The following is a 24,305-nucleotide window of genomic DNA, read 5'->3' as shown; positions in this document are numbered from 1 at the left end:
ACCTGTGTGTGAGTGTTATAGACCACCCCCCAGGTTTGTACTGTGTTTTAGAGAATTTAATAAAGTCTTGGCCTCAGCCCTCTGGATAAGAGACCCGAAGCCAGATCTTGGGAAAGTAAAGGAACGAAACTAGCTCAGTTCTGAGAAATGCCCCGATAAAGGAGTTGGTGAAAATCAGACCCTGGAGAATACCTACGATACTCTTTGTCACCGGGCCTACCGCTCTGCAGAACCGCCTCCTTCAAACTGGTGCGGAAGCTAGTGCTATTTGCCTTCCTGGTGGGGAGGGACCGTTCGTCTGCAGGCGTCCATGTCCTGCAGGCCAGCAGGGCTGGTGCTTGGGTGACCGGCACAGCGTGGCGGCCTCTCCGGACAGGCTGCCCACGGGTCCTCAGCTGAGGGGCGCTGGAAAGCTTGCTCTCGCCCAGACTTGTCGTCAGGACAGAGCGAGCCTCTGGCACGCCCTTCCAGGCCCGCGTGGACATGGTCTCCAGGCTGAACAGGGCAGGTGAGCTGACCTCCCTGCATGGAAACCAGAAGTGTGGGGGGCGCGGAGCAGCACATGCACTCCCCAGCTGACCCCGTGTGCCATCACAGTCGAATCCTTCCTTCGTTCCCCATCACTTACGGGGGCTTCGGGCTTCCAGCAGAGAGCACTGAGTTTGTGCACCGCACGCGGAGCCTTTGGGGAAAGCCTGAGGGACTGTGCTTTTGTGACCCACCACACTCCTGGTTGGTCATTCCGCTCACCTAAGACCGCCCTGTGTGGGGCAGAACTAGGAGTCAGGGCTGGAAACGTTAGAATGGCCAGTCCAGCAGCGAGCAGCAGCGAGGGTTGCCCTGGGCTCCGGGTCGGGGGGACCTGCCTTTTCTGGGAGCCTGGCCGGGCCAGGGCTGCTGGCTGTCTCTCCTGGCACAGGTGCTAACAGCACAGTTAGGAGATGAAGGGTTGTGCCTTTGGGGACATGGAGCCCAGGACCACGGGGGGAAGCATCGGGCGGAGCGGGGAAGCAAGGCACGACTTAGACTCTCGGGATCTGTTTTTCGAATTAAAGATCAGCCCCTGAATCCAGGACCCCGAATCCAGCCCCCGAATGCAGACCACGTGCAAGACAGGGATTCACATTCAGTAAAGCCCCCAGTGAAGCCCGGCTCTGGGTTCCCCAGCCCGCTCGGCCCCACCCAGCCCTGGGGTGCAGGGGTGAGGGAACAGGTCATGAGCCTGGAGCACGGCGGGCCTCGGCTGTGACAGGTGAACCACAGCCCTCCCGCGGCTCCGCGCCCTCCGTCATCCGGTCGGGGTGGGCTGCGGCCGTCAGAGGAAAACAATTTTGGGCTGTGGCTCTAGGTGACGAGCTGCATCCTGGGGTCCAGTGGCTGTCCCAAAGCAGTGGTGCGGCCTGGCCCCTCCCTATGGGCGCTCAGGAGGGACGGGGCATCGCGGGCAGAGCTCACTGACAGGCTCCAGCCTGCAGGGGAGCGGGCGCAGGGGGAGTGGGGGAGGCGGAATGGGGGGACAGGCCAGGCTGGCGGTGCCCCTCTGGGGGCCGGGGCGAGGGGCCTCCTCGGGAAGGGGCTGGGAGACACAGCATGGCCAAGGTCGTGGGCAGCCCAGGGCTAACCTGCTGCGGGGACATCACCCCTTCCTCGGTGCTGTCAGCAGACTTACACCACAGGGTCCTGAGTTCAGGGACAGAAAGGAGCAACGGCGGACACGCACCAGAACGGGTGTGGGAGGCGAGAGCAGCACTGCAACCCCCACCCTGGGAGGTGCTCGGGGCTGGAGTCGGACGCCGAGCTGCTCCGCAAACACCCGGGTTTACCTGACTGTGTGTCCCTGGGAGGCAGGGTTGAAGGGCAGGACAGGTGCCGATGTGGTCTGGACGCCTCCAACCTCTCCTTACAGCGCTCAACTAACCTCCGAAAATAAATGACGGAGCCGTGGGCCGAGGTAGCAGAGAAACAGGGTTTCTGTTCGGCGGTCTCCCTCCTCCCGGACCCAGCAGTGGGGGCGGGTCACAGCTGGCCTCGCGGCTGTCACCCTGACGAGGCAACGGGGACCGCTGGCCCGGTTGCCGCTCCGCCCCTGGGTCCGCCCCGGAGCCTTTCGCTGGGAAGGCTGCGCAGCTCGCTCGCGCTCCGTGGCCTCCCCCCACCCCCCGCCCCAAACGTGCTGGCGGACTCGCAGCCACACAGGGCCATGTGCTCCCTCGCTGCCCGCTCCCTTCTGTGCCTGACTGATGTTGGGGTCTGACCCGGGAACGGCGGCCACAGAGCGATCCCGGAGCATAGGGAGAAACAGTGGTTTTCATCCCCAAGCACCCGCAGGACTGGGAAGGACACCGTTGTTTCCAGGCGTCAGGATAGTTCCCGCCACACGGACGGCGCTACACGGTGTTTCCCGAATAAGCCGGGGTGAGCCAGAGCGAGAAGCAGACCCACTGTTGAAATCATAGTGGCCACGACATGACCTCAACATGACCGTGATGCCGGCTCCCAGCCCCCTCTCCCCCTGAGCCCGCTGCTGCCCACCGGCCGAGCCCTCGGACCCCACCTCCATCTGGCCCGGCTGGGGCGCCGAGGGGGCCGTGCTCGCACCAGCCTGCCCCTGGCCTCACTGAGACGAGGTGAGCCACACCCGCGGGGCTCTCTCTGGGCCCCCAGCTGGAGACGCCCCCCGACCACCCCGTGTCACACACCAGGTGGGCTGCTCTCCCGCCGCACTGCCCAGCAGCCGGGTCCTGAGTGTCCCGGGCAAGACGCCGGGCGCCCTGCTGCTCACCCAGTCTCTGGGGACCAGGACCCCGCTCCTTGCAGGGGGTATCACTGTCTCAAGGGCGAGCTTGGCTAACACGGGGTCTGGACACTCTTTACACTCACACGCTCACTCTCTCCAAACCCCCAAACATCAATCCTAATGATGAGGCTGGGAGACGGGGCCTTTGGAGGGCACCGGGCAGAGCCTGGCTTTCCTGGAGGAGGTCATGCACCCCAGAGCAGCCTGCAGTCCGGGAGCAGAGGGGTCTGCCTGCTGCCCACCACCGCCCCGTCCTCCTAGCTTCTGAAGAGAGCCGCCTGCCCCAGCCACCTGCGCGTCTCACCTGCGGCAAGAGGTGACTTCTGTTCCTGCTGGGGATGTGGCCGGGCAGCCGGATGTTGAAGAGAGCCTGGAGGGCGGCCTGAGCCGCCTGGCCCTTGGCCAGCTTCTTGCTGCGTCCTGAGCCTTCGAATGTCCTGCCGTCCACGCTCACGGCCATGACAAAGCTCTTGGTGCGCCGCTTCTCCGCCGGCTCTGCGAGGCACACGTAGCGCAGGCCAGAGCGTAGCTCGTTCAGCACGACCACGGGGTTCCTCTCGCCTGGGGCTGCGGGGCCCGGCCTGGGCCTGTCTGGCCGCGCCGGGCCCACCAGGTCCAGGGGGTGGCAGAGCAGCCGCCCCCGCCGGCAGGTGGACGACAGCAGCCCGGCGTCGGCGGGGCGGCGGCCCGGGAAGGCCTCGCTGGGGGCGGCCGGCTCGAACTCCTTGAACAGCGTGTCAGGGAAGTCGGCCTGGTCCGAGGTGAAGTCCGTGGATGGGCCGGCGCCGCTGCCCATGGCCAGGTGGGCCTGGCAGGCGTTGGGGAACTGCACAAAGGACCTCAGGGCCAGCTCGGCCGCCCGCATCTTCGCTTTCTTCTTGGTGGGCCCCGTGCCCTCGAACGTGAGCCCGTTCACCTCCACGGCCACGGCGAAGACGGGCGCGTGCACCGGGCCGGTCTGCGACACCATGCGGTACTGCAGGCCCGGACGCAGGTCGTGCAGCTGCACCAGCGCGTTCTTGGGCGCCACGGACCACGACAGCTTCTTCCAGACGAGCTGCAGCCTGCACAGGGGGCCGCCGTTGCCCTCCTCCAGGGGCCTCTTCCTCTTCACGCCCGGTGCGCCGCCTCTGGCCCTGTCGCCCGCGGGCAGGGGCCGCGCCTCCAGGTTGCTCACGTTGCGGTTCTCCTTCACGTCGGCGCTGCTGGTACCTGCAGGCGAGAAAGACAGCCGTGACCCCGGGCCCTGGCAGCTCGCGACGGACGACAGACAGTCTCGCGGTGCGGCACACCTGCGCCCCGGCGCCCGCGCGGTCGACCGGCCGGCAGGGGAGCCGTGGGAACGGCGCCCCAGAAGCGGGGGTCGAGCGGAAGGACCCGGATTCCCGGGCGGATCTCGCAGGGGCGCGTTTCTGAGAAGAAGGCCTGGGGACGTGTGTGGGGAGCGTGGCCCTCCGCGTGCTGCCGCCGTCTGCTGCTCTGGGCCTGGGCTGGGACGTGTCGGGGCTGAGGCCAGCTGCCCGCCCTGGGCCTGGGCGACCCTCAGCGTTGCCCAACTGAACGGCACAGCGGCCCTGTCCTCCCATCCGCTGTGGGCAGCGCTGAGGGTCAGGGAGGCCTTTCCCGCCGAGGGCAATGGTGGGGGCAGGTGTCGTCCGCGCACGGCAGAGCGCTACGGGGCCCCCCGCTGTGTGCGTCGATGGGGTGAAACTCAGGACCGTGCTAGACGGTGAGAAGTGATACGTGGGTGAGGGCGTCGCTGCTGTGTGCTGTACGGGCACAGGCGCTACAGGCCGTGGGTCCTCACACGCACGGGTAGGGCTTCCAGATGTTCCTACTCCCCCCGAGACACAAGGAGGCGACCATGCGGACTCAGAGGGTCACTTCTCTTGTGTCTGCGATGGCTCTTTCCTTCCTTCCCTCGCGAGAAACCATACGAAGGGAATTGAGGAAAGCCGCCCTTGGCTCACTGTGGGTGGTGAATTCATGCCACGATCATTGAGCCTCCGTGGACTGGCCATCTTGGACATCTCACGGCCGATAACGTGGTTCTGTTTTGGAAACCTCAGGCGTGGATCGCTTGGGGACCAAGGGACAAGAGTCCCGATGGCTCCGCGAGTGAATGTGCTTCTAGTGCGCTGACCCCTCAGGTCTCCTCTGAAATCCTCCGAGGGCAGCCGCGGCGAGCGGGGCGGGCGCCTGTCACAGAGCCTCCCTCAGACCTCCACTTCGCTGCCCTTCTTCCTAAAGTCCACCCTGTGTGGGGGTCACGGCCCCACGTTCTAGAAGGAGCCCAGATCTGGGCTTGCTGGTCAAGATGGGAGTGTCCCAGGAACGCTGGTGGCTGCTGTAAGGTTGATTTTGTGCAGAATTGTCCAACGTTTTCTTGACTCCTTCGCAGGGTGTCCCTGTGCTGGGCTCTGGGTGGCGGTGAGGCTGCCGAGCGCCGTTGGCCCTGGGTTCCGGCAGACGTGGGAGGTGAGGCTGCCCCCCGGGGCCAGGCGGGGCCCGTGCAGAAGTGCCCTGGAGTCGGGAGTGAGTTTGTTCTTGTTAGGCACTGGGAAACGTGAGGTGCTTGTTACACTGGCCTGTAGCTCGTGCGCAGACGTCGTGTGGGCTCCCCTCAGTCCCACCCCAGAGCCGGTCCGCAGGAAGCGTGCTGGGCTCCGTGACCTCGCCCTCGTGGCATTGCTGGCGAAGAACATAACAGAAACGTGCCCTGCGCCGGCGTGGAGAGTGCCCTCTGTGGGGGATGCGCCCTCGGGGCTCCTGGCCGGGCTGGCCGGGCTGGCCGGGCCGCGGTCCCCGTTTGCGGAGACGCAGTGTTAGGTTTGCAGAGGGGACTTTGTTCCAAGGTGGGACGCCGAGGGTTCTGTAGGTTAGAGGTGGATGCCCTGCGTTTACAGCCTGTTTTAGTAGAAATAATCACCGTCCAAATATCAAGCACTTAATCTCTGCCTCTTTCGTTAATCACTATGCGTCCCGGGCCAGGCAGCCAGGAGCTCCGCCACGGGGGTGTTTCAGGCCAAGACACAGTAGATCAGATTAACCACGCAGTTTCTCACATTGAACGTAAAGATGGGAAGAAACCACAACACAACCCAAAAGCCCCATTGTAGATGGCGTTGAAAATTGCTGGGAGCGCTTTAATTTCTTATTGATTTCCCGCAGGGTGGGGATCGCTGGGACTGTTAGCGCCCGGGAAGCGGCCAGCGTATCTGATGACCTCTGTTGCCTTTCGAGGCGGAAAGGGTTATCTTGGAGGAGCAGCCCTCGCGGACGGACGCTCCCCTCCACCCGCACTGACACTGCTTCTCTCCTCTCCCTTCCCTGACGCACAGCAGCCACGGCTGCCGTGTTTACCATTGTCCGTGGCACTGGCCACGGGTATCAGATTGTGGCACGGAGGCCCCTTCTATGATATCCAACAGCGAGTAACAACTGAGGCACAAGGTGGGCTTCTGGGCCCTGTCCCGGACGCTCTGGCATAACCTCTGGTTCCTGCAGACGCGCAGACTGGGTTCGGCTCCCCCGCCGCGGCCGAGCGCTCCGCTTAACTGGCTGCGGGGTCTGAGTGTGGTCGGCAGAAGCGGCAGGAGGCTGGCAGGGCAGTGGTCACCCCGCCAGCTCGGGGTTCCTGTGCACGAGAACCCACGTCCCCTCTGTCTCTCAGGGACGTGTGACTAGGGGCAGGTCCCTCCACGTGTCCAAACTGCACTTTCTGAGAACGGCAGATGTGGGTTTGCACAGCGCGTGCCGTGTGGCAGTATTCCGAGTATGCCCTGAAGGAGCCCGGGGAGGACGCTCGGCCCAAACCCTGACGTGCAGGAAACACGTCTCCTTGATGGGAGCAGGATGGAGAGAGGCCGACGCTCCGGCGCTCTTCCTTGCCGTCTCCCCCGGAATTCCGGGACCCCCAGGAAGCAGGGTAATGGCCTCTGTCCTGTCAGAGTGTGTGGGCTCCGGGGGGCTGCGGCCTGTCCTGAGGCCGGGTCTGAGCACATCCCTCTGCCGCGGAGCCCATGGGCCCCAGAGTGCAACACAAAACACCCCGCGTCTCTCCCTTTCGGTCGGCATCAGAGCTCCCGTGAAATCAGTGGCCCTCTGGCTCACCGACACGGTCGGAGGGAAAATAGCCTTTGACTTCTGGGAGGCTCGGTCCCGTGGGACGGACGGACAGATGCCTGTAGGATGCGCAGTGAGTCCCGGTCCCCAGAGGAGGGATGGCGCGGGGGAGGGGAGGCTGCCTGGTGGAGGGACCCCCCCCCCCCCCGCACTGCAGCTCTGGCTTGCAGACCCATGGGCCTGCTCTGGGACACCACACGCCGCTGTGCCAGGGCCACTGGGAAAACCCGATGCCCATTTGTGGGCGTTTCGCCACTGCGATCCCACACGAATATCTTATGGGACCCCAGCTCCGACTTCACCAACGCACATTTCCTTCTTCCCCGGGGAAGGGGGTCCGTTGCAGTCCCCTCCCCTGACCAGGCAGTGGTTCTCACTTTGCTCTCCGCTAGCTAATAGGCTTCCCTACTCTGTTGTCAGATGAGCCAGCAGCGGGGAGTGAGGCCATGCTGTCCAGTACCTGCCCTACACACGCTCCCCGGGTCCGGGCCCCGCGGCATCCAAGTGTACTGGGCTCCTTTCCCAGCCAAGTCTCCTGCTCCTGGCCCCGTGGGCCACCCCAGACCTCACGGGTGGCGTGAGCACCAGCTCCTCTGTCTGGAGACCACAGGAAAGTGTGTTGGTGGCCGAGTGGGGCACCCAGTGCCTGCCGTGCGGGGCTTCTGTGCGGCTCAGGGGGCACAACCCGTGCAACTTCCCACGTGATCCATAAATGGGGATCCGCGAACACCACGGGCTTCCAGGCTGTGTGCTTCCTGATGACCGATCATGGCCACTGCGGAGACGACGGCTGCCCCTGCCTTGAGGGATTCGACAGAAGGGAGGCAGCCTACCCGCCCGGGCTCTCCGTGGCGTCTGGGGTGCAGACCTTGGCACTAGAATGTTTATTACACGATAAAAATGATTCATTTCTGAAAACGTACTTGTCATACACTTGGAACAGCTCAAACGGACAGGTCATACTAGGTTATAAGAATTAGAAAGTCCTTTAATCCTACCCTGGAATTCATCCTTCCAAATAATTGCTCTACGTGCCCGTCGTAACTCAGAGACTCGCAGTCGGTCGGGCTCAGAGCAGCTCTGCGGGAAGCTCACCTCCCCGCGGGGGGCCGGACCGGGGAGTCGCTTGCTCGGCGAGCCTGTCCCCACTCTCCGTGCGCGTGCACTTGGCGTGCAGACGTCAGCCTGTGGGCAAATGCTAGTGGACAGAGAGGGGGGCAGGACAGGGCGATGGGTCTAGGGGCCCAGGACGGCTCCCACCACCCCACGGAGCCCCCACTGAAGGCTCATGTCATGCTGGAAGATTTCTGACTTGGATCCCACAGGCCTTCCCTCAGCAAAGTCCTGCTCCGAGGAAAGCTCGTGCAGGTGTCCTGTGCGCCCACGCCGGCCCGGGGCGAGTTCCCTCATCCTCCCCACGTCGAGCACGAGACCTCCACCGACGGTGGCTTTGTGATTCCGAGAGTCACTTGTGTCCTTCCATTGTGGAAATTAGAAAAAAGACAGATAAATAACTTCAAACTCCCTTAGACGGACACCGTAAGTGCCAGGGGCAGAAGGATCGCCGGCGATTCAAAGGCCGCCCGGTGCCAAAGAGACGCCGGCTGAGCGACGCGCGGGAGGATGTGAAGCAGCCGTTTCCGGTTTGCGCTCACGTCGTCCGTCTCCCGAGCCCGGGGGTGCTCGTCCTGGCAAAAGGAGAGGTTCCACGCGTACGAGAACCGCATTTTAGTGAGAAAGCGCAGAATTTTATTCTGGTGTGGCTGCGGCTAAAATTTTATTTTCCAGGTGAAATATCTCCTCCCAGAGTTAAGTCTGGTCGGTAGGCTGCGCTTGTGTGTTGGCACCGTCCTTCCAACGTGGACAGGCCACGTGGAGGGGAGGTCCGCGCCGGCGGTCTCACGGCTCTGGCTCCGGCTGTGCCCACGTACTGTGCTCCTGCATCAGCCCGTCTGCTGTCCGCCTTTCTGGGGCCAGCGTCTGTCTGTCTTCTCCAGCTGGGCACAGCACGGGGCACTGTTACATGAGTGTGGCCAGCGGTGATGCTGTCGTGGCCGCAGGTGGTAGGACATCGGGAACCGGCCATCTGGTCTGCCACATTTGTGTCAGATGGGGGCCTGCAGGGGCGAGGCCAGTGGCCAGAGGGAGGCCCTGGTGCTTCGTGGGTGAGAAGCTGCGTGGGAAGGGGGTCACTGTGGCACATCCATGCCCCGGGAGCCCTGAGAGGCCACGTGGCCCGGCTTGCAGAAGCGCAGGTCTGACGCCCCGTGTCAGACGGAGGTGCTCCCTTTTGAGGACGTGTCCCACATGGTCCTGGCCGTGGTGGTTGCCCCACGTCTGGGTGTGGATCAAGCAGCTTTGGTGGGTGGGTCTTCCTCCCTCCAGACCGCAGCACAGGGAGTGACCCGTCCTCGGGTGGCCTGGGTCGGTGGTGGGCATAGCGGAGACCGGCCAGGGCAGGGACTCAGGCCCTCTCAGCGTTTAAGGGGAAAGCTTTCCGAGTTGCCTGCTCGGGCAGGAAGCCTCGCCAATGTGCTGCTGTCTAGGACATCCGTAGCGGAAACCCACCCCATTGATGGCCGGCTTCCACATAGGCTGAGTGTCTCCGGGCACCGACCCCTGGCCCCAGCTCTGCACTTGGCAGTGGGAGCTCAGGCTCCAGGGGCGAGAGGCGCTGAGTGCCGGTGGCCATGGGAAAGCCCGCCCGACGGTGCCCAGAGTGAGCCACACAAGGGCCGGGCGAGCACCTCTGCCTAACCGCGGCGCGGACACACCCGCGTCACATGGCTGCACAGATAAAAGACACTTCCCGGTCACACGCAGGTGCGTGCACACGTGCACCACATCACACGTCACCCACGCCCACTCCTCTCCCACCTCCCCAGGGCGCCTGGTTACACGCTGCCGAGACTGTGTCGATGGTATTAGGAGGCACCGTCAGGCCATTGATTGGAGGTTTGCTCTGAACGGTGTTTGGGAATAGGGTTTTCTAAGTAAGGATTTTCCAAGCGTTGCAAAGGCTTTCTAAAGTGTAACGAACAATTAAAAGTCATTCTTCTCCGTAGGTTCCCACCGATTAGGGGAAATAACGAGTTTGTGCGTTTACTGCGTTCCAGGCCGAACGTCTTCACACACGGTCCCCCGCGTTCTGATCCCAACTCCGTGATTCGGGTTATGCCCGTGAGGCGCTGCGACCCGTGGCACGGACTCGTGGGGAGCAGTGACAGCACGAGAGCCCGTCCGGGAGGTGTGGCCCCACGCGGGGCTCTGGCTACGCTCAGCAAGTCCCAGCCCCCGACCGAAGGAGGCAGATGCTCTGTCTCAGCGCGTTCTCTCCTCGTGTTTAGCCGAATCGCTTCGTGCACACGTCCCGTTCAGCTTGGGGCGCGTGTGGGCGCGTGCTTGCGGCTGGCGGACGTGTGCACGCATGGAGGCGTGTGGTCCACATTTGTGAGGTAGTTGTACACACACGGACCGAGTCCTGGAGATTTTCCTGCTGAGACCCTGGGACAACGGACAAGCGTCTGCCTAACTTGGCTGAAGAGGGGCCCTGGACGCGTGGCCCAGGAAGCCGCGTCCTGATTTCCGCGGGACTCTGTGCCTGTCCCGCACCCCTGCTCTGCTCTGTGACTTCGATTCGGGCAGGGACGCGGGGCATGCCCTCGGCCTCGGTCCTGTTGCCGGCCATGTGTCTCACCAGCCGATGGCAGAGCGGCGGCTGCGGGTCCCCCGCTGTGCGTCCTGGTCAAGGTCCTGGGGAGTTCGAGCCTTGAGCAGTCTGGGCCGTCACACTTGGCGGAAGGAAGGCCCATCGGTGAGGTCATGTTGAAATGCAGGAGGGATCTGTGTGGTCTGGGGTTTGGGAGTGTGCCGTTCATGTCCAGGAGCCCCACCCCCCCACACCAGCCCTGCACCCCTCTGGGGTCCCTCCGTGGCCTCAGCAGGGGGACTGCTCGAAGTCCCTCCGCACCGCACTGCTCTGCTGCCTCCCGGGTTCCTTCACGAGCCAGAAATGTCTCAACAGGTAGGCACCCGTCCAGCCTTTTCCTTGTTGAGTAATTGTACAAACTGTGCTCATTTCCCTCCCTCCCTCCCTCCCTCCTTTCCTTTTGAAGGGGAAAAACAAAGGAAAGACAGGAGAGGGGTGCAGGAGAACGGATTTTTCCCCCTACAATCCCTGGGGTTCTCAATTATGTAGTCACTGCAAACGTTGTCCTGCTCCCCAGGGGGGGACGGGATTCCAGGTAGGATAGGATTCTAGGTGAGGAGGGGATTTCGTGGCAGGGAAGGGATTCTGGGTGGAGACAGGATTCGGGTGGGGACAGGACCCCTGGTGGGGATGGGATCTGGGTGAGGGTGGGATTCGGGTGGGGATGGGAGTCTGGGCGGGGACAGGATCCCTGGTGGGGACAGGACCCCTGGTGGGGACAGGACCCCTGGTGGGGATGGGAGTCTGGGCAGGGATGCGATTCATGTTGGGGAAGGGTTCGGGGAGAGGGTGGGGGAGTGGGAGCAGAGCCTCCTGCTCCGGGAAGCCCAGAGAGTCCCCACCGTCACTCCAAGGTCTCAGTGTTTGGGGACGTTAGAGGACACCCCTCTGCGCATGGGGCTGGACCCACTCCATTCCTCAGGGGAGGGAAACTGCTTACTTAGTCTGTCTTCGTCTTCCATGTTCGTGGCCCCGGGACTTAAGTGCTTGAAGGGAGCGGTGAAGGCTGACAACAGGCTTACTTTGTCTGGAAAGGAAAGAAGAACAGGAAATGCACTTTTGACATCGAGTTTCAGAAAAACTCAATGCTTTCCTACGTTCTTATTACCAAGGGTTCGGGCAAGGGAGGCCGAACGCTCGCTTTGGTTTCAGCCACTTCCTTCTGGTTCAGTCTTTTATTGAATTGCTGACAGCATTTTTATCAAACTCCTCTCTCCATTCAATTTCCAACTTTATGATTTCCATCTTTCTTCTTTTCTCATTGTTGGCATCTCCCCTCTTGTTCTGTGTCCCTCAAAACTCAGCGATCGTCTCTGGGGCAACAACCCTGCATGAGCTCCTGGGATGCCGAGTGGGGCGCAGCCTCGGACCCAGGGTGTGTCCCAGAGAGGAGGTGAAACGAGTGAAGGAAGGAGAAGCTGTAGTTAACGAGGCGCCCGTAAAGCCAAGACCGTTTCTCCCGTGAGCGGAGAACGTGCTTTGTGGGCTTGAAGTGCAGGACGGGGGGGGACTTGTCAAGGCCCGGAGTGCGCGCGGCGTGCGTCTGGGCAGCGGGAGGGGCGGTGGCACAGGAGGGAGAGGTGCGGGCGGAGGCCCCTCCGTTCCTCCTGCAGACGAGGGGCCCGAGAGCGCGGCCTCTGCCTGCACCCTGGTGGGGGGAGGGGAGGCAACAGCTGTCCCGAGTGCGCCCCGGGGTGGGCAGCTGGACCAGGGCAACACCGCTCATGACCTACAGTCCCCGCAGTCTCCCTCTTAAAGGGAGAGATCGGGGAATTGTGGGATGGGAATGCACTTGGGAGACATTAAAAAAGGACAAACAAAGCGGCCGAAGGAAAAGCTCCTTTCTGTAGAGATTCTGCCGACTAAATCCAACCTCAGCAGCGAGGAGCACGTGTCCACGCGGGAGCCTACACCAGGGCAGAGGAGAGTGCGTCCGGGGACGGCACACACAGCCCTCCCCGTTCTCAGACACCCGCCTGCTGCCCTACATCCTGGGTCCACGGTGGGGGCCTTCCCAGGGTCCTGGGGGTTCTTGTGTCTGGCCTGGCCCCGGGGGCTGAGCTACTTTGCCAAGGGGACGCTTGCACCGCCAGGAATCTGCTGGCGCCGGAGGGCCGGGTCTTTGGTGCCTCCCGTGCTCATGTCTGCCTCTGTCCTGGGGAAGGGGGACTGCTGCCTCGTGGGGCTCCCTTTCTGCACACGTCTAAGTGTGACTCTGCGTGAAAACCTCAGCCCGCGGTCTGTCTGCTGTCAGCCTTCGGGCGTCGGCCCCAGGTCTGCGATGTGCTCTTTTTCTTGCAATTTTGAGCCTGTTTCCTCTTTACCCAAGCTTTCCAGAGGCCGGGGGAGCTCACACTGGAATTCATTCAGGAGCCTGTTAACAGCTGGCGTTTCCAGTAGGGACGGCAACGATATAATGTTCACTCAGAGAGAACAATAAATAACTCAAATATAAAATGCCTGCTCTTTCTTGATCCGACGGAACGAGAAGCCGCAGCCAGGGAGGGGCGGGCTCTCCCAGGCCCTCTCGGCCCAAGCTAATTTACTACATGGGAATGAAATCTCTTGCTTGAGTTATAATTTCATTAAGGGCACCCAATAATGTTACACAAAGAGTGTGAAGCTCAAGTGATTTAGTCTGGGGCATCTCAAAATGAAATTACATTTTTCTAATAAAGCAGGGCGACCAGCCAAACACCCACAAAAGTACACGAAACCATTTCAGAGCTCGCCTTAGCAAAATTACGCACTAGTTGAAACTGTTTCAGATCCTCAAAGTCCTTGCATTCTAGGATTCCCAGACTGGGCAGACAGAAGCAGCCGACCTGAGTTAGATAAACCCTGGGCACTGACTCAGTTTCTGTAAATCCCTAGCACCGTGGGGCGGCCCGGGTTTCTAGCCTGAAAGAGCATCCGGTCTGTCTGATGCCGACGGAGGCACAGGCCTTGGACAGACATTTCTCCAAGGAAGGCATCAGACGGCCAGCGGACCCACTCATCCGCCAGGCCGCCAGCTCACGGCCGTCGGAGCGGCTGCCGTAAGGACAGCTAGACGGTAGCCGGTGTTGGAGAGGGGGAGGAGGGGTCCGAGCCCTCGTGCACGGACGGGGCGCGTGACAAACCAGCACGTCCACTTCTGGGTCCACACCCAAAAGAGTGGAAAGGACGGTCTCACAGAGCTATCCGCACACTCGAGCGTCCCCGACACGAGGATGGACGACACGGTGTAGCCTGTGCGTGCAACGGAACATGATCCCACGGGACCAAGCTCGAGGCCATGACGCGGATGGGGGTGAGCTGGTCCCCACAGGACAACAGACACGGTGGGGCCCACGCATCTGAGGTCCCCAGAGGAGTCAGACCCAGAGACACAGAAGATGCAGTGGTGCGAGCCAGCGGCTGGGGGACGAGGGGACCCGGTGTGTGATGGGGACGGAGTTTCAGTTCGAGAAAAGAAGAAAGTTCTGGAGGTGGATGATGGTGACGGTCGCACCACAAGCCTCCCAACAACATGCTTACAAATGGTCAGTATGGCAGGTTTTACCTTCTGTGTGTTTCCCCCCAATTTAGTAAGTCACGTTTTACAGGAAGTTCAGAATTCTATCTGAACCTCTTTTATGCCCCAGCAACTCCTCCAGCTCAAACACACCAGCCTGCTCGAGGCAGGACGCCTGGAGAGCGGCGAGCCTCTTTGCTGGGCCCACCCGCACTTTCGGAGGCTCGTCTGCAGTCACCACCTCTGTGCCAAGAGGGGGCAGGTGGCAGCCTAGGCTTGTCATTAGGGAGGACAGCAGGGATTGCATTTTTTGTTTGGAAAAATTACTACAAGAATGATTGGATGCCGGTGTCTTAGCTGGCGGCTGTCTCCTTACACATGGTGTCCACGTGGGACTGTGCTGGGCTCACCCCGGTCCTGAGACCGGCTCGTGCGGGATCTGGATGGAAAACAGCGTGTGCGCGTCTATGGTGCTCCCTCGGGACATCTGGGGTCTGCGAGAGAAGCTCCTGCCTGCCTTCCACCCCGTTGTAAAGTCTGGAAGACGGAGAACGTGTTTCTGTAGGGGGAGTGTCTGGAAGGGGCACTGGGCACGCCCTGCACCAGCTGGAAATGGATCCCAGAGAGCAGTGACCCTGGACTGTCCTCCAGCCAAGGGCCGCTTCCAGCAAAGGCCTGGCGGCCACGGACCAACCACAGCATTTCCAATGCATCTCTGAAGCGATCCAGGACATTTGCATTGGAAACCTCGTTGCTGTTTGCAAAATAAGTGGCCAGGACCTCGTGGGCAGCAGCTCTTCCCCGGAACCCCGTGAGACCACGTTTATCAAGGATATTGATAACCAAAGACAAATATGATTTGGATGTGGCCTGAAGACTGATAAACAGGCCAGAGCGAAACTGCTTTCAGGAATGCCGCCATACTGAGACGCTCACCAGTTTCCAACAAAGATCTCCAAGTACTGCGATGGGCTGAAGAAAGTCTGACAGACAAATAGTGTTGAAAGAACTCGACACCAGCTTGGGAAAAGGAACTCTGAGCTCTACCTCGTACCATACCCGAAAATTGTCACAAAAGGGGTCATAAACCCAAACGTAAAAGCTGTAACGATAAAACTTGTGGAAAAAAATACTGAGACTTTCAGGGTGCTCGCGGAGGCGGGTTTCTTAGGATGCAGAAAGCCCTAATCATAAAAAAATCAGTTTTCATCAAAATTAAAAAGTTAAATATTTCAGCTTGCTGAAATTAACTGTTAAGAAAACGGAAAATGAGCCCCAGATTGGGATAATAGGTTTACGATCAAGATGACTGATTTGTATCCAGAATGTAAGAACTCTTCCAACTTAATAATAAAGAGTAGAAAGATCCAAATTTTTAAAATGGGCAAAACACTTGAACAGAAACTCGACAAGGGAGAACGTACGGAAGCCAATGATAAGCGCATCCGAAAGGCTCCACAGCATCGTCCGTGGGGGAAACACAAGTTACGAGCACAGACCGTGTCAGGACACACCCACCGGGACAGCCCGATGCGGGGAGAGGCAACCAGGACTCTCATCCGCCAGCAACTGGGAAACGGGCTGTATACACCAATCCCACTTCTAGGTATTTACCCAAGGAAAAGGAAATGCATGTGCCAAAAAAGAAAAAGATTTGTACAAGACTGTTTAGGGAGATTTTATCCATTACAGCTCAGAATTAGGAACATCCTGCTTACCCGTCAACAGAAGAATGGGTACTTGAATTGGGCCGCGTTTATAGGACGGGGAACTATCAACAGTGGAGACAACGGACGTCGTAAAATGTATTACGAAATGGATGAATCTTGGAAACATTATACTGAGCAAGAGAGATCTCGGCACAAAGAGAAGGTGCTAATTACCTCCATTTATGTGACGTTCCCCAACAGGCAGACGGTTCCCTGGGGAGAGGAGTCAGAGGGGTCCTCCTGGGTCAGGTGCTGGCCGCTGGGCAGGCCTGGGGGGTTCTTTCTGGAATGATGTGTTCCGTGTGTGTACCTGTTTGTCACGAGCCCTAACACGTACAGGCTACGTGTCTCCATACGTAAATCGCACCCGGTCGTTTAAAAATATTAACGGATAAAAAGCAGGACGGATGAGACACTACACAAGGGCGGCAGGTACCGTTTCACACGGAAGGGGACGTGCAGCTCGGCCGCTGGCGAGGACGGGGGTCTCCCAGGGAGCCGCGAGGGTAAGCGGTCGCGGGCTGCGCACTGCTTTGTGTGTGTGTTTGCTCTACAGACGGGAGAGCTCCGGTCTCTGTCCGAAGCCTCCCGGGGCGACAGGAACGGTCGCCACCTCACACGGAGCCCTTCGCAGACGGCCCCGCATTCCCGTCAGGACACGCGCGTATCCGGAAAGCAGGGCAGAGCCGGCTGGGGGAGGGAGGCGAAGGCCGCGCGGGTGCCCACGGGGCTGGGCACGCACGCCGCGCCGCCCGCGAAGGCCCTGTGCACCCACGCCGGTGGCATGAGGGGCGGTGAGGGGCCCTGTTTTTTGGAGCCTGCTTCAGGAAGATGACGCTCTGCTTTTTTACCAAGTAAGATGAAAATTTTATTATTTTTTAAAACTTCTTTGACAGATAGAGAGCACTAGTAGGGAGCGGCAGGCAGAGGCAGAGGGAGAAGCAGGCTCCCCGCTGAGCAGGGAGCCGGAAGCAGGACTCGATCCCAGGACCCCGCGATCATCACCTGAGCCAAAGGCAGACGCTTCACCGACGGAGCACCCCCCGCCCCCGCCCCAGGCGATCCAAGATGAACATTTTCAAAAATGCTCCAGTGCACGAGCCCCTGTCCGTTCCCTGGAAAGTCCGTTCACGCGAAATAACGGTTTCGCTGGAACTTTTAGTCAACCCCGTCCTTGCCAACCCCTCGCGGGATTCGACCCGGGCCTTTGCCTCCTTACAAACACTCACAATGTCATGGCATAGGCTGTTTCTAAAAGGTACGTGACGTGAGCACTTTGGTTCCGCCGTCATTTCAACAGTTTAAAGTTTGGTACGACTTGTGTTTGCCTCTGAGCCACGCCCACGTCAGCCCCTCTCAGGTCCCCTTCTCGGAGTTGCGTTTTGCCGAAACGCACGGTGACAGATGGCCTCCCCCGAGCTGACCCCCTTCCCTTCCCACCGGGTGTTCCGACCGGAGGCAGGCCCGTCCTCCGTGGACGGGGCTTCTGGCTAAACACAAGCGCAGCTCAGCCCCGGCAGGTGGGCCGCCTGGGAAGCCAGGAGACAATCAACCTCTGTGGCGCGGCAGGAGAGGGATAGCGTTTTGCAGGAAAGGTGAAGGGTTTTTCTCACGGAGTTTCAGGAACGTGTATTTTAAACTCTGTGTTCAAGCTCCTGTTCTGGGCGTCGTACAAGGGAGTTCAGGCAACATTAGGAAGAAGATTCCGGGTCTGCATGGAGTTTTGCAGCGCACGAGAAGGTCTGATTCTCCACGAGGATGAGGCTCTCCTTTGGCAGTTTCCGGATGGATGACAGTCACGAGGGGCCTTGAAAGGGCTCGAGCAAGCAGGCGACCAGCCTGTACTAGGGTTGCCGCTCCTTCGCTGTGTGGGCCACGGCTTCCCCCGGAAGTTTGTGCTGTAGCCCCGACTCCCAGGGCCTCAGAAGGAGACCGTATTTGGAGACGGGGTCCTTACAGAGATGGCTAAGGTAAGATGAGGCCACCAGGTGGGCCCTCATCTAGTCTGACTGGTGACTTCTAGGGAGAGGAGAGCAGGACGCAGACACGCGCAGAGGGACGACCACGAGAGGACACGGGGAAGAGATGACATCCGCGTGCCCAGGACAAAGGCCTCGGGAGACACAAGACCTGCCCACACCTGCACCTCGGGCTCCCCGCCCCCAGGACGTGGGACAGTAAAAGTCTGCTGTGGGAGCCCCCAGGCCGGGGTGTTGGGGCCCAGCCTGTGCTGACAACCACACTCACTCAACAGTTCTTCGCTGAATGCAAGTAGTTGCACACCTCCTCCATGGTTTCAAACTCCGATGCCAGGAAAGGCTACTGCAGGGAAACTGCTCCTGGCCAGGGGATGTAGAAGTCAGGGGAGGCATCCTTCGGGAGGTGACTCAGTCGCTGAGACCCAGTTGGTCATAGGAGCGTGTCCCGTGTATTGGACCAGGAGACCTGCTCCCGGGCCGGGAAACCCTGGCTGCAAGGATGAGTGTGGGGTTATCCCAGTCAGGGCAGGGAGAGCCGACCAGAGCAGAAGTAGCGGCTCGTGCAAAGGCCCTGGGTAAGTGCACCAGCATCTTGGTACCCGTGCCTGTGAGGACATGATGTGTGGCTGTCAAGGACTTGTACGGCACAAATCAGAGGTCTCTTAGGGACGCCGTCCCTTTCTCAGAGTGGTATCCCCAAGGCGTGCTGTCCCGCTCCTAGACGGCTTCCCTCCGTCACAGCACTGAGACGTCCCCACGCCAGCGTGTCCACACCCCAGTCTAGGCCTTTAATCAGGCCACCATCACGACACTGCGAACAGTCTGGCAGACCAGACGGACACTTCGGGCTTGACGTGCGTGCCGCACTCCGGAAGCCGTGGAGAAGCAGACAAGCCTGTACCAGATTGCGCCGTGTGATTCGCGGGCAAAGACACAGATGGTCTGACAAGTGATTGACGGACCAAGGTGACTCTTTGCCACAAAGTGTATTTATGATTTAAATATCTGCATGGAAAGGTGTGTGTTCACACTCCACTTAGAGACACTCACGGCCTTCCAGATTATCCGCCGAGGCACTCCGTGGGTTTGCAGTCTAGACCCTGTCTTCATCTGACGGTCCGTCTGGGGGTGGAGGCGTGCAGGAGCGTGGTCGTCATTCCTACAGTAGCGGTCGGCCATCTCTCCGCTGCGGGACAGCCAGCGGTGTCAGACCGAACGGCTGTCCAGCCTGGACACGGTCCTTGCGCCATCCCTGTTTGAGGCAGAAAGTCCACCCCAGGAACGGGTTTGCAGTGAGGCAGGGGTGCAGCTGGGACTCTCAGACCCCGAGGGCACGCGAGGGAGGCCGCACTTCTTCCAGGAGTTTCCTTCCGTTGGAGCCGGCGAGGTGGGAGTGCGTCAGAGGCCTCCTTCAGCAGATGGCGCGCAGAGCGTGTCTGCTCCCCGTCTCCGAGCAGGTGTATGGGGAAGTCTACAAAGGCGGTTGGGTGGTGGCTCTGGTTAGGAATTCTAGGCGCGAAATATCTGGAGGCTGGAAATTCCCACGAAATGAAACTGTGACCCTACAGACCTGCACAGGGGCTCCGAGGCCCGCAGGCAGAGAACCAGAGACATGACGAGTGTAACCCTCTGTGAATAAGCCCTAGCCCTACACCGGCCTGCGTTTCTTGTTCCTCTAGACCTGTTTCCCCTCTACGTGCTTCTTCAACCTTGTTGGTTCCTTGTGGGTCCTTGTTCTTCCTTTCTTCGCATCCTTGGGCCTCCCTGCCCTCTTTTCGTTGGAGACGTGCTAAACCAATGTCCTTTCATTTTACAATGTCCCCTTCTGATTTAACATTTGGTGATAAGATCACCCGGATTAGTGTTCTCTGGCCACAAGCATTCCAGTCCTTCCCACCTCCCACCTTCCTATGCTAGCGCCTGCCACCCTGGGCCGCTGCGTCTGTGAGGGACCGGAAGCTTCCGGGGCTGCTGTCACGATCTCAAGGTCACCCAGTTTTCCGAGTCGTGCGTCTGTCAGGTGGGAGCTGCCGCTCTGCAGAAATGCCGTGACTCGTGCATCCGCGCCGGTTAAAACCTGTACGTGTCCCCTTGACCAGGCCCTGGGAGCCCCGACATCCGGCCACACGTGATTCCGAAGCGTCTGTGAGGGAGTTTCTCATCGAGACCAGCATTCAGCTCGGAGGACGGAGTAGCGCAGGGTCCTTGCTGTGAGGGTGGGCCTCACCGAATCAGTCGAGGACCGCACAGCCGTCGAGGTGGAGGAGGGAGGGCTGTCTCTGCCGGCTGCGGGGCCGGGGCAGCCGTCCTCCCTGCGCCCCCGGCTCATGGGCTTTCCAGCCGTCTCACCGCCTGCATCCCTGCCTGGCTCGCTCTTCCCGCTCCGTGACGGCTGAGTCGGTCTCTTCTGGTCTCTAGGACTCTGCGGGCTGTCTCGGTGAGGGACTCTGATGCGCGCGCCCGCCCCTGCGATGTGGCTGTGCCGGCCCCCGCCCCCAGCACAGCAGAGCCCAGAGCCTCAGCGCAGTCTGTTGCCTCTTGCCTCCTCCCAGCCACGGGCCAGCCTCGTCCCCACCCTGGAGCGTGTGGGGACGGGGCGTGCACTTTGGAGCACGCTGTCCGCGGCCGTGGGTGGCAGCCAGCGTCCCCAGACCTCTGCATGCGGGGGTGCGTTTCCCCGTCCGAGGGGGGCTCGGGACCGTGAGCAGCAGCCCCACCACGTTTTTGCTGCGGTCCCAGTAGGTCCCAGGTGGTCCCGGGGGCCCGGCGTGGCTACGACTGGCATTTCCTTGCTGACAGGTGTCTCTGCTTGTGTGATTCGGCCTTGGCCGTCCTGCTCGTGGACAAAGCTCGCGGCAGGGGGCCCAGGGGCAGTGGTGCCCCTCCAATGCCAAGGCCGGCTTTCTCACTTCCTGCCAGGCGTCTTACCGGATTATTGCAGACGCGTTTCTGAGTCCGTCTGCTCACACCTGGATGAGCGTCTCTGGCCGGAAACTAGCGTTCCCGGGTGTCTCTGGCCCCGTGGGGCCTCGTGCCCAGGGCTTGAGCCCGGAAAGCCCCAGCCGCTGGGCTCACCTGTCCCCTCACGCTCCATGTGACCTGGTGCCCAGCCCGCCAAGTGGGCCCCCAGCCACCCCTGCGTCCCCGCCCTGCTCTCACCCTGTCCACCCCTCTCTGCTGGCTTCTGCGGTGACCCCCAGCGGCTCTCGGGTGAGATCCTGCAGGCCAGCAGCTAGCAGAGCGCCCAGAACCTCATGGTGTCTGCGGGCCTGAGCGGCAGGAGAGGCAGGGAGGCGGTGGGCGGGACAGGAGCGCACCAGCCCCACGGGCCCCATTCCCCGAGCAGGGCTGTGAGGTCCATGCTGGAGTGTGCGGCTCCTCCAGGGAGGTGACCCTCTATGGAGGCCGCCACACAGGGCTTCCAGGGGACGGCGCTCACGGAATGGAGGGTCCTTCCCGTCTGCAGGCCAACGAGGCCTTTCTGAAGCCCCCCTCGGAGACCCAGCAGGACAGCTGACGAGGCCGACCCCACGTGTCTCCTATGTGCATGATGCTGTCAACGGTCCTGACCGCGCCTCGCTGGGGGTGGGGGCGCTGGTGGTCGTGTGCGGAGCGTGGGGAGCTCGCCGCCCTCCCTGTGGCCTGTGCCCTCGCCCCGTCTGGGGCTCCTCCAGTCCGTACTGCCCGCGCCTTGGGCCGGGCTGTCACCACGGGGCTCCGGAAGGCCTCCTTCTTGGCCGGACCGTGCACCCGAGGGTCAGCAGGGCACCTGGGCAGGGTGTCGGGCGTCCTTCCACCGACGAGTGGGGAGGTCCGCCCCGTCGCCCGGCCTCCTCGGGTCCCTGTCCCCTCGTGTGTGACACGCAGGCTCCACGTGCGTCAGGGCTGTGGCTGAGACCGTGTGAGGCACACAGGGGACGCAGCACGTGGGCCTGACCAGGAGCAGGCTCCTCAGAGCCGCCAGCTGTGACTGGCTCAGGTGCCACGGCAAAGCCGGGCCGTCTCCCAGGACATGTCGCCTCATTACACATTTGGTGACTCCAGCATTCCTGAAGTCAGTCGGACCTGGCATGATTTTTACTTTATTTTCTTATGTTAGTTTTAGTATTTGAGGCATTGAAACGAGCTTGTTTAAACACCAGAAATAAGATATCACGGAACCTCCTGGCAGGCCCCGACCTCGCTGACTTTGGCGAGCTCCACCGTCAACACCCGCGTCTTCCGTGCTGTTTGGAATGTGCTCATCCGTCATCTCGTCTATGAATCCTATATTGAAGCAAGCGCAGAGAGCAGGTCAGAGTGTTAGGATCCGGACCTGCACGTCTGGACTTGATGATTGCCCTTAGAACGGAGCCCCCGGCTGCTGTGTGTAAAGGCCGTTTATTGTTTGCGAGCTACGAGCTCGTCCGTTGCTCTGGTGCCGAGCGCCGTCATCTGTGCTATTCTCGTGTGGCGGGTCCCATCCTGACGCCCCACAGCGCACAGCCCTCGTCCCTGTCCCCTCCCGCCCCATCCCCTCCCACCCCTGTGCCATGCTGTCCGTGTATCAGGTGTTGCCCTGGACAGTCTAGACCACGTGGACCCCGCCCGCCGTTCCTGGACTCTGGCGTTCCCTCCGGTGGCAAAGGCCCGTGGAGCGCTTGCTGTGCCCCCTGAGCCTAGGACCCCCCCGGAACAGTCTGGAACAGTCGAGAACGCCCCGATCTTGACTTTCTGTGCGGGCTGCCTCACTGTGCCTGCAGGGTGTCTCCCGCCTTGCGTCGGGCTCACGGGCAGACCTGTCTCCGTGTTCCCGAGAAGACCCTACAGTTGGCCGAGGAGAGCGTCTCACAGGCGGGGGCTCCGCGCGGTGTCAGCAGACCTCTGGGCTTCTGTGAGGTCCCCCTGGTCTTCGTGACTCCGCGCCCTTTCCCTTGTGCCGAGCTCCCGTCGCGGTTCGGGGCGTCCCAGCCCTGCTGTCGGGGTCTCGGCCTGTTCGCGCCCCCGTCACGCTGCTCACGAGCGCTCAGTTGTGCTGCACCGGGGCTCCTGCTCCGACTGGCTGGTGAATATCCAGCCGCCTGTGCTCGGGGGTTCCGTGACACTGTTTCAGGGGACCACCAGCCAGAACCAACCGGGTAAGGCTGACCCATGTCTGAACTCAGGACCGTAAGTGTTATCTGAAGAGAGCGCGATTGGGCAGGTAGGCGCTGCCCTGGGGTGCCCGGGGAGGGAGGGTCCGCAGGCCTCAGGCTTGGGCGTGGGAGGGAGCCGCAGCTGCCGTGCTCCGCTGTCCCGTTCTGGTCGCCTGGAAGCACGACGGGGAAGGGGAGCAGGAGCTCCGCTAGTTTGAGGAGGAGGAGAACATTCTGGAAGAGCGTGAGGGTGGGGTGTGCCAGGCAGAGGGGGCCGGAGACGGGCTCCGGAGGCTGCCGGCCACACTCCTCCCCACGGCGGTGGGGCAGCAGGTTCTCCCGCGCTTCCTTGAGCGGACGTCCTCAGGGCCGTGCCCTCCGCGGGCTCTTCCAGGTGAGAGACACGTGCGGGACCCAAGGTGGGGCTCTGGGCGCCGGGAGCTCCTTATACTGCCGGAGAACGGCGGAGCGGGCGGACGGCGGCGCGGCTCGCAGATTTTCTCTGAGACGACGCGTGTTCTTCTCTCTGGGATTCCGTGAACACCGATCTGCGGACCAGTTCAGCTGGGTGAAATTCGATCTAAAACGATCTAATTTTGTTTCAGGATTGTTTTCCCATTGGATGCCTCGCCCGAGGACACACGGGGATAAAGCACCCGAGTTATTAACAGCCCCGCGCACCCCCATGCGGGCGAGACTCACGCAGGATTCCGTGTCTGCCGGACGGCTCGGGGCCCGGGGCGAGTGCAGGCCTCCTACGGAGGGGCTCCTGGCTCACGCGCCTGGTCCACACTCCACACAGCTCGGTAGTAAGATGTGACAAACGAGTGTTTTTAATTTGCCTGAGCACACGTGTGTGTGTGTGGGGGGGGTCAGACCCGGAGGGCTGACCGCTCTGGGGCCGTGTTCGGGGGCAGTGGTGCTGGGCTGAGTCGCTTGGCCTGGCTGGGCACGTGAAGCCCGGCCGTGAGGAGGGGGCTTTCGGACTGTTGCTGCTTCCTCAGGAGTGTCTCCACTCTGGAGCTCCGGCGAGAATGGAAAGTCCGAGAGTTGCGAGAACACCTGATCCGGGCAATGCTGTTGTCGCCAACAGCGTTAGGCTTGGCGAGGCAGCAGCGCGTCTGACCGTGGGGTATAACGCATGTCATCATCGCAGACTTGTGCTGGGATCGCCTGCACCTGAGGGAGGAGCTCACCCCCAAGATGGGGGCCCCGTGTCGGGGTAGCTTCCCTGTCTTTGCCACATAGCGCCTATTTCCTTCCAGCAAACAGAACCCTACTTCTTTGGGGGGCACTGCTCCTGGCTCCCGGCCTACTGGTTGGGTGAGGCCACGCCTCTCAGCTCCGAGGGGCCCTGATGGACCTGATCCACAGAA

General features: G+C 61.2%; 1 protein-coding gene across 1 annotated transcript in view; it reads right to left on the bottom strand.

Annotated features, from left to right (window-relative positions):
- The window catches only part of ADARB2 (adenosine deaminase RNA specific B2 (inactive)), a gene marked incomplete at both ends in the record, with an annotated part of 364,006 nt that overhangs the window by 101,827 nt on the left and 237,874 nt on the right, over positions 1-24,305 (bottom strand). Inside the window, 2 exons of the mRNA XM_080811616.1 lie at positions 3,102-4,009; positions 11,572-11,658. Of these exons, the coding sequence (XP_080667742.1) occupies positions 3,102-4,009; positions 11,572-11,658 (995 nt within the window). The remainder of the gene's footprint in view (positions 1-3,101; positions 4,010-11,571; positions 11,659-24,305) is intronic.

Source organism: Martes martes, assembly GCF_963455335.1.
Source record: "Martes martes genome assembly, chromosome: 8".
In the NCBI taxonomy this organism is placed as follows: Eukaryota; Metazoa; Chordata; class Mammalia; order Carnivora; family Mustelidae; genus Martes; species Martes martes.
The sequence above is the reverse complement of the archived record's forward strand: the minus strand, read 5'-3'. Positions and strand labels throughout refer to the sequence as shown.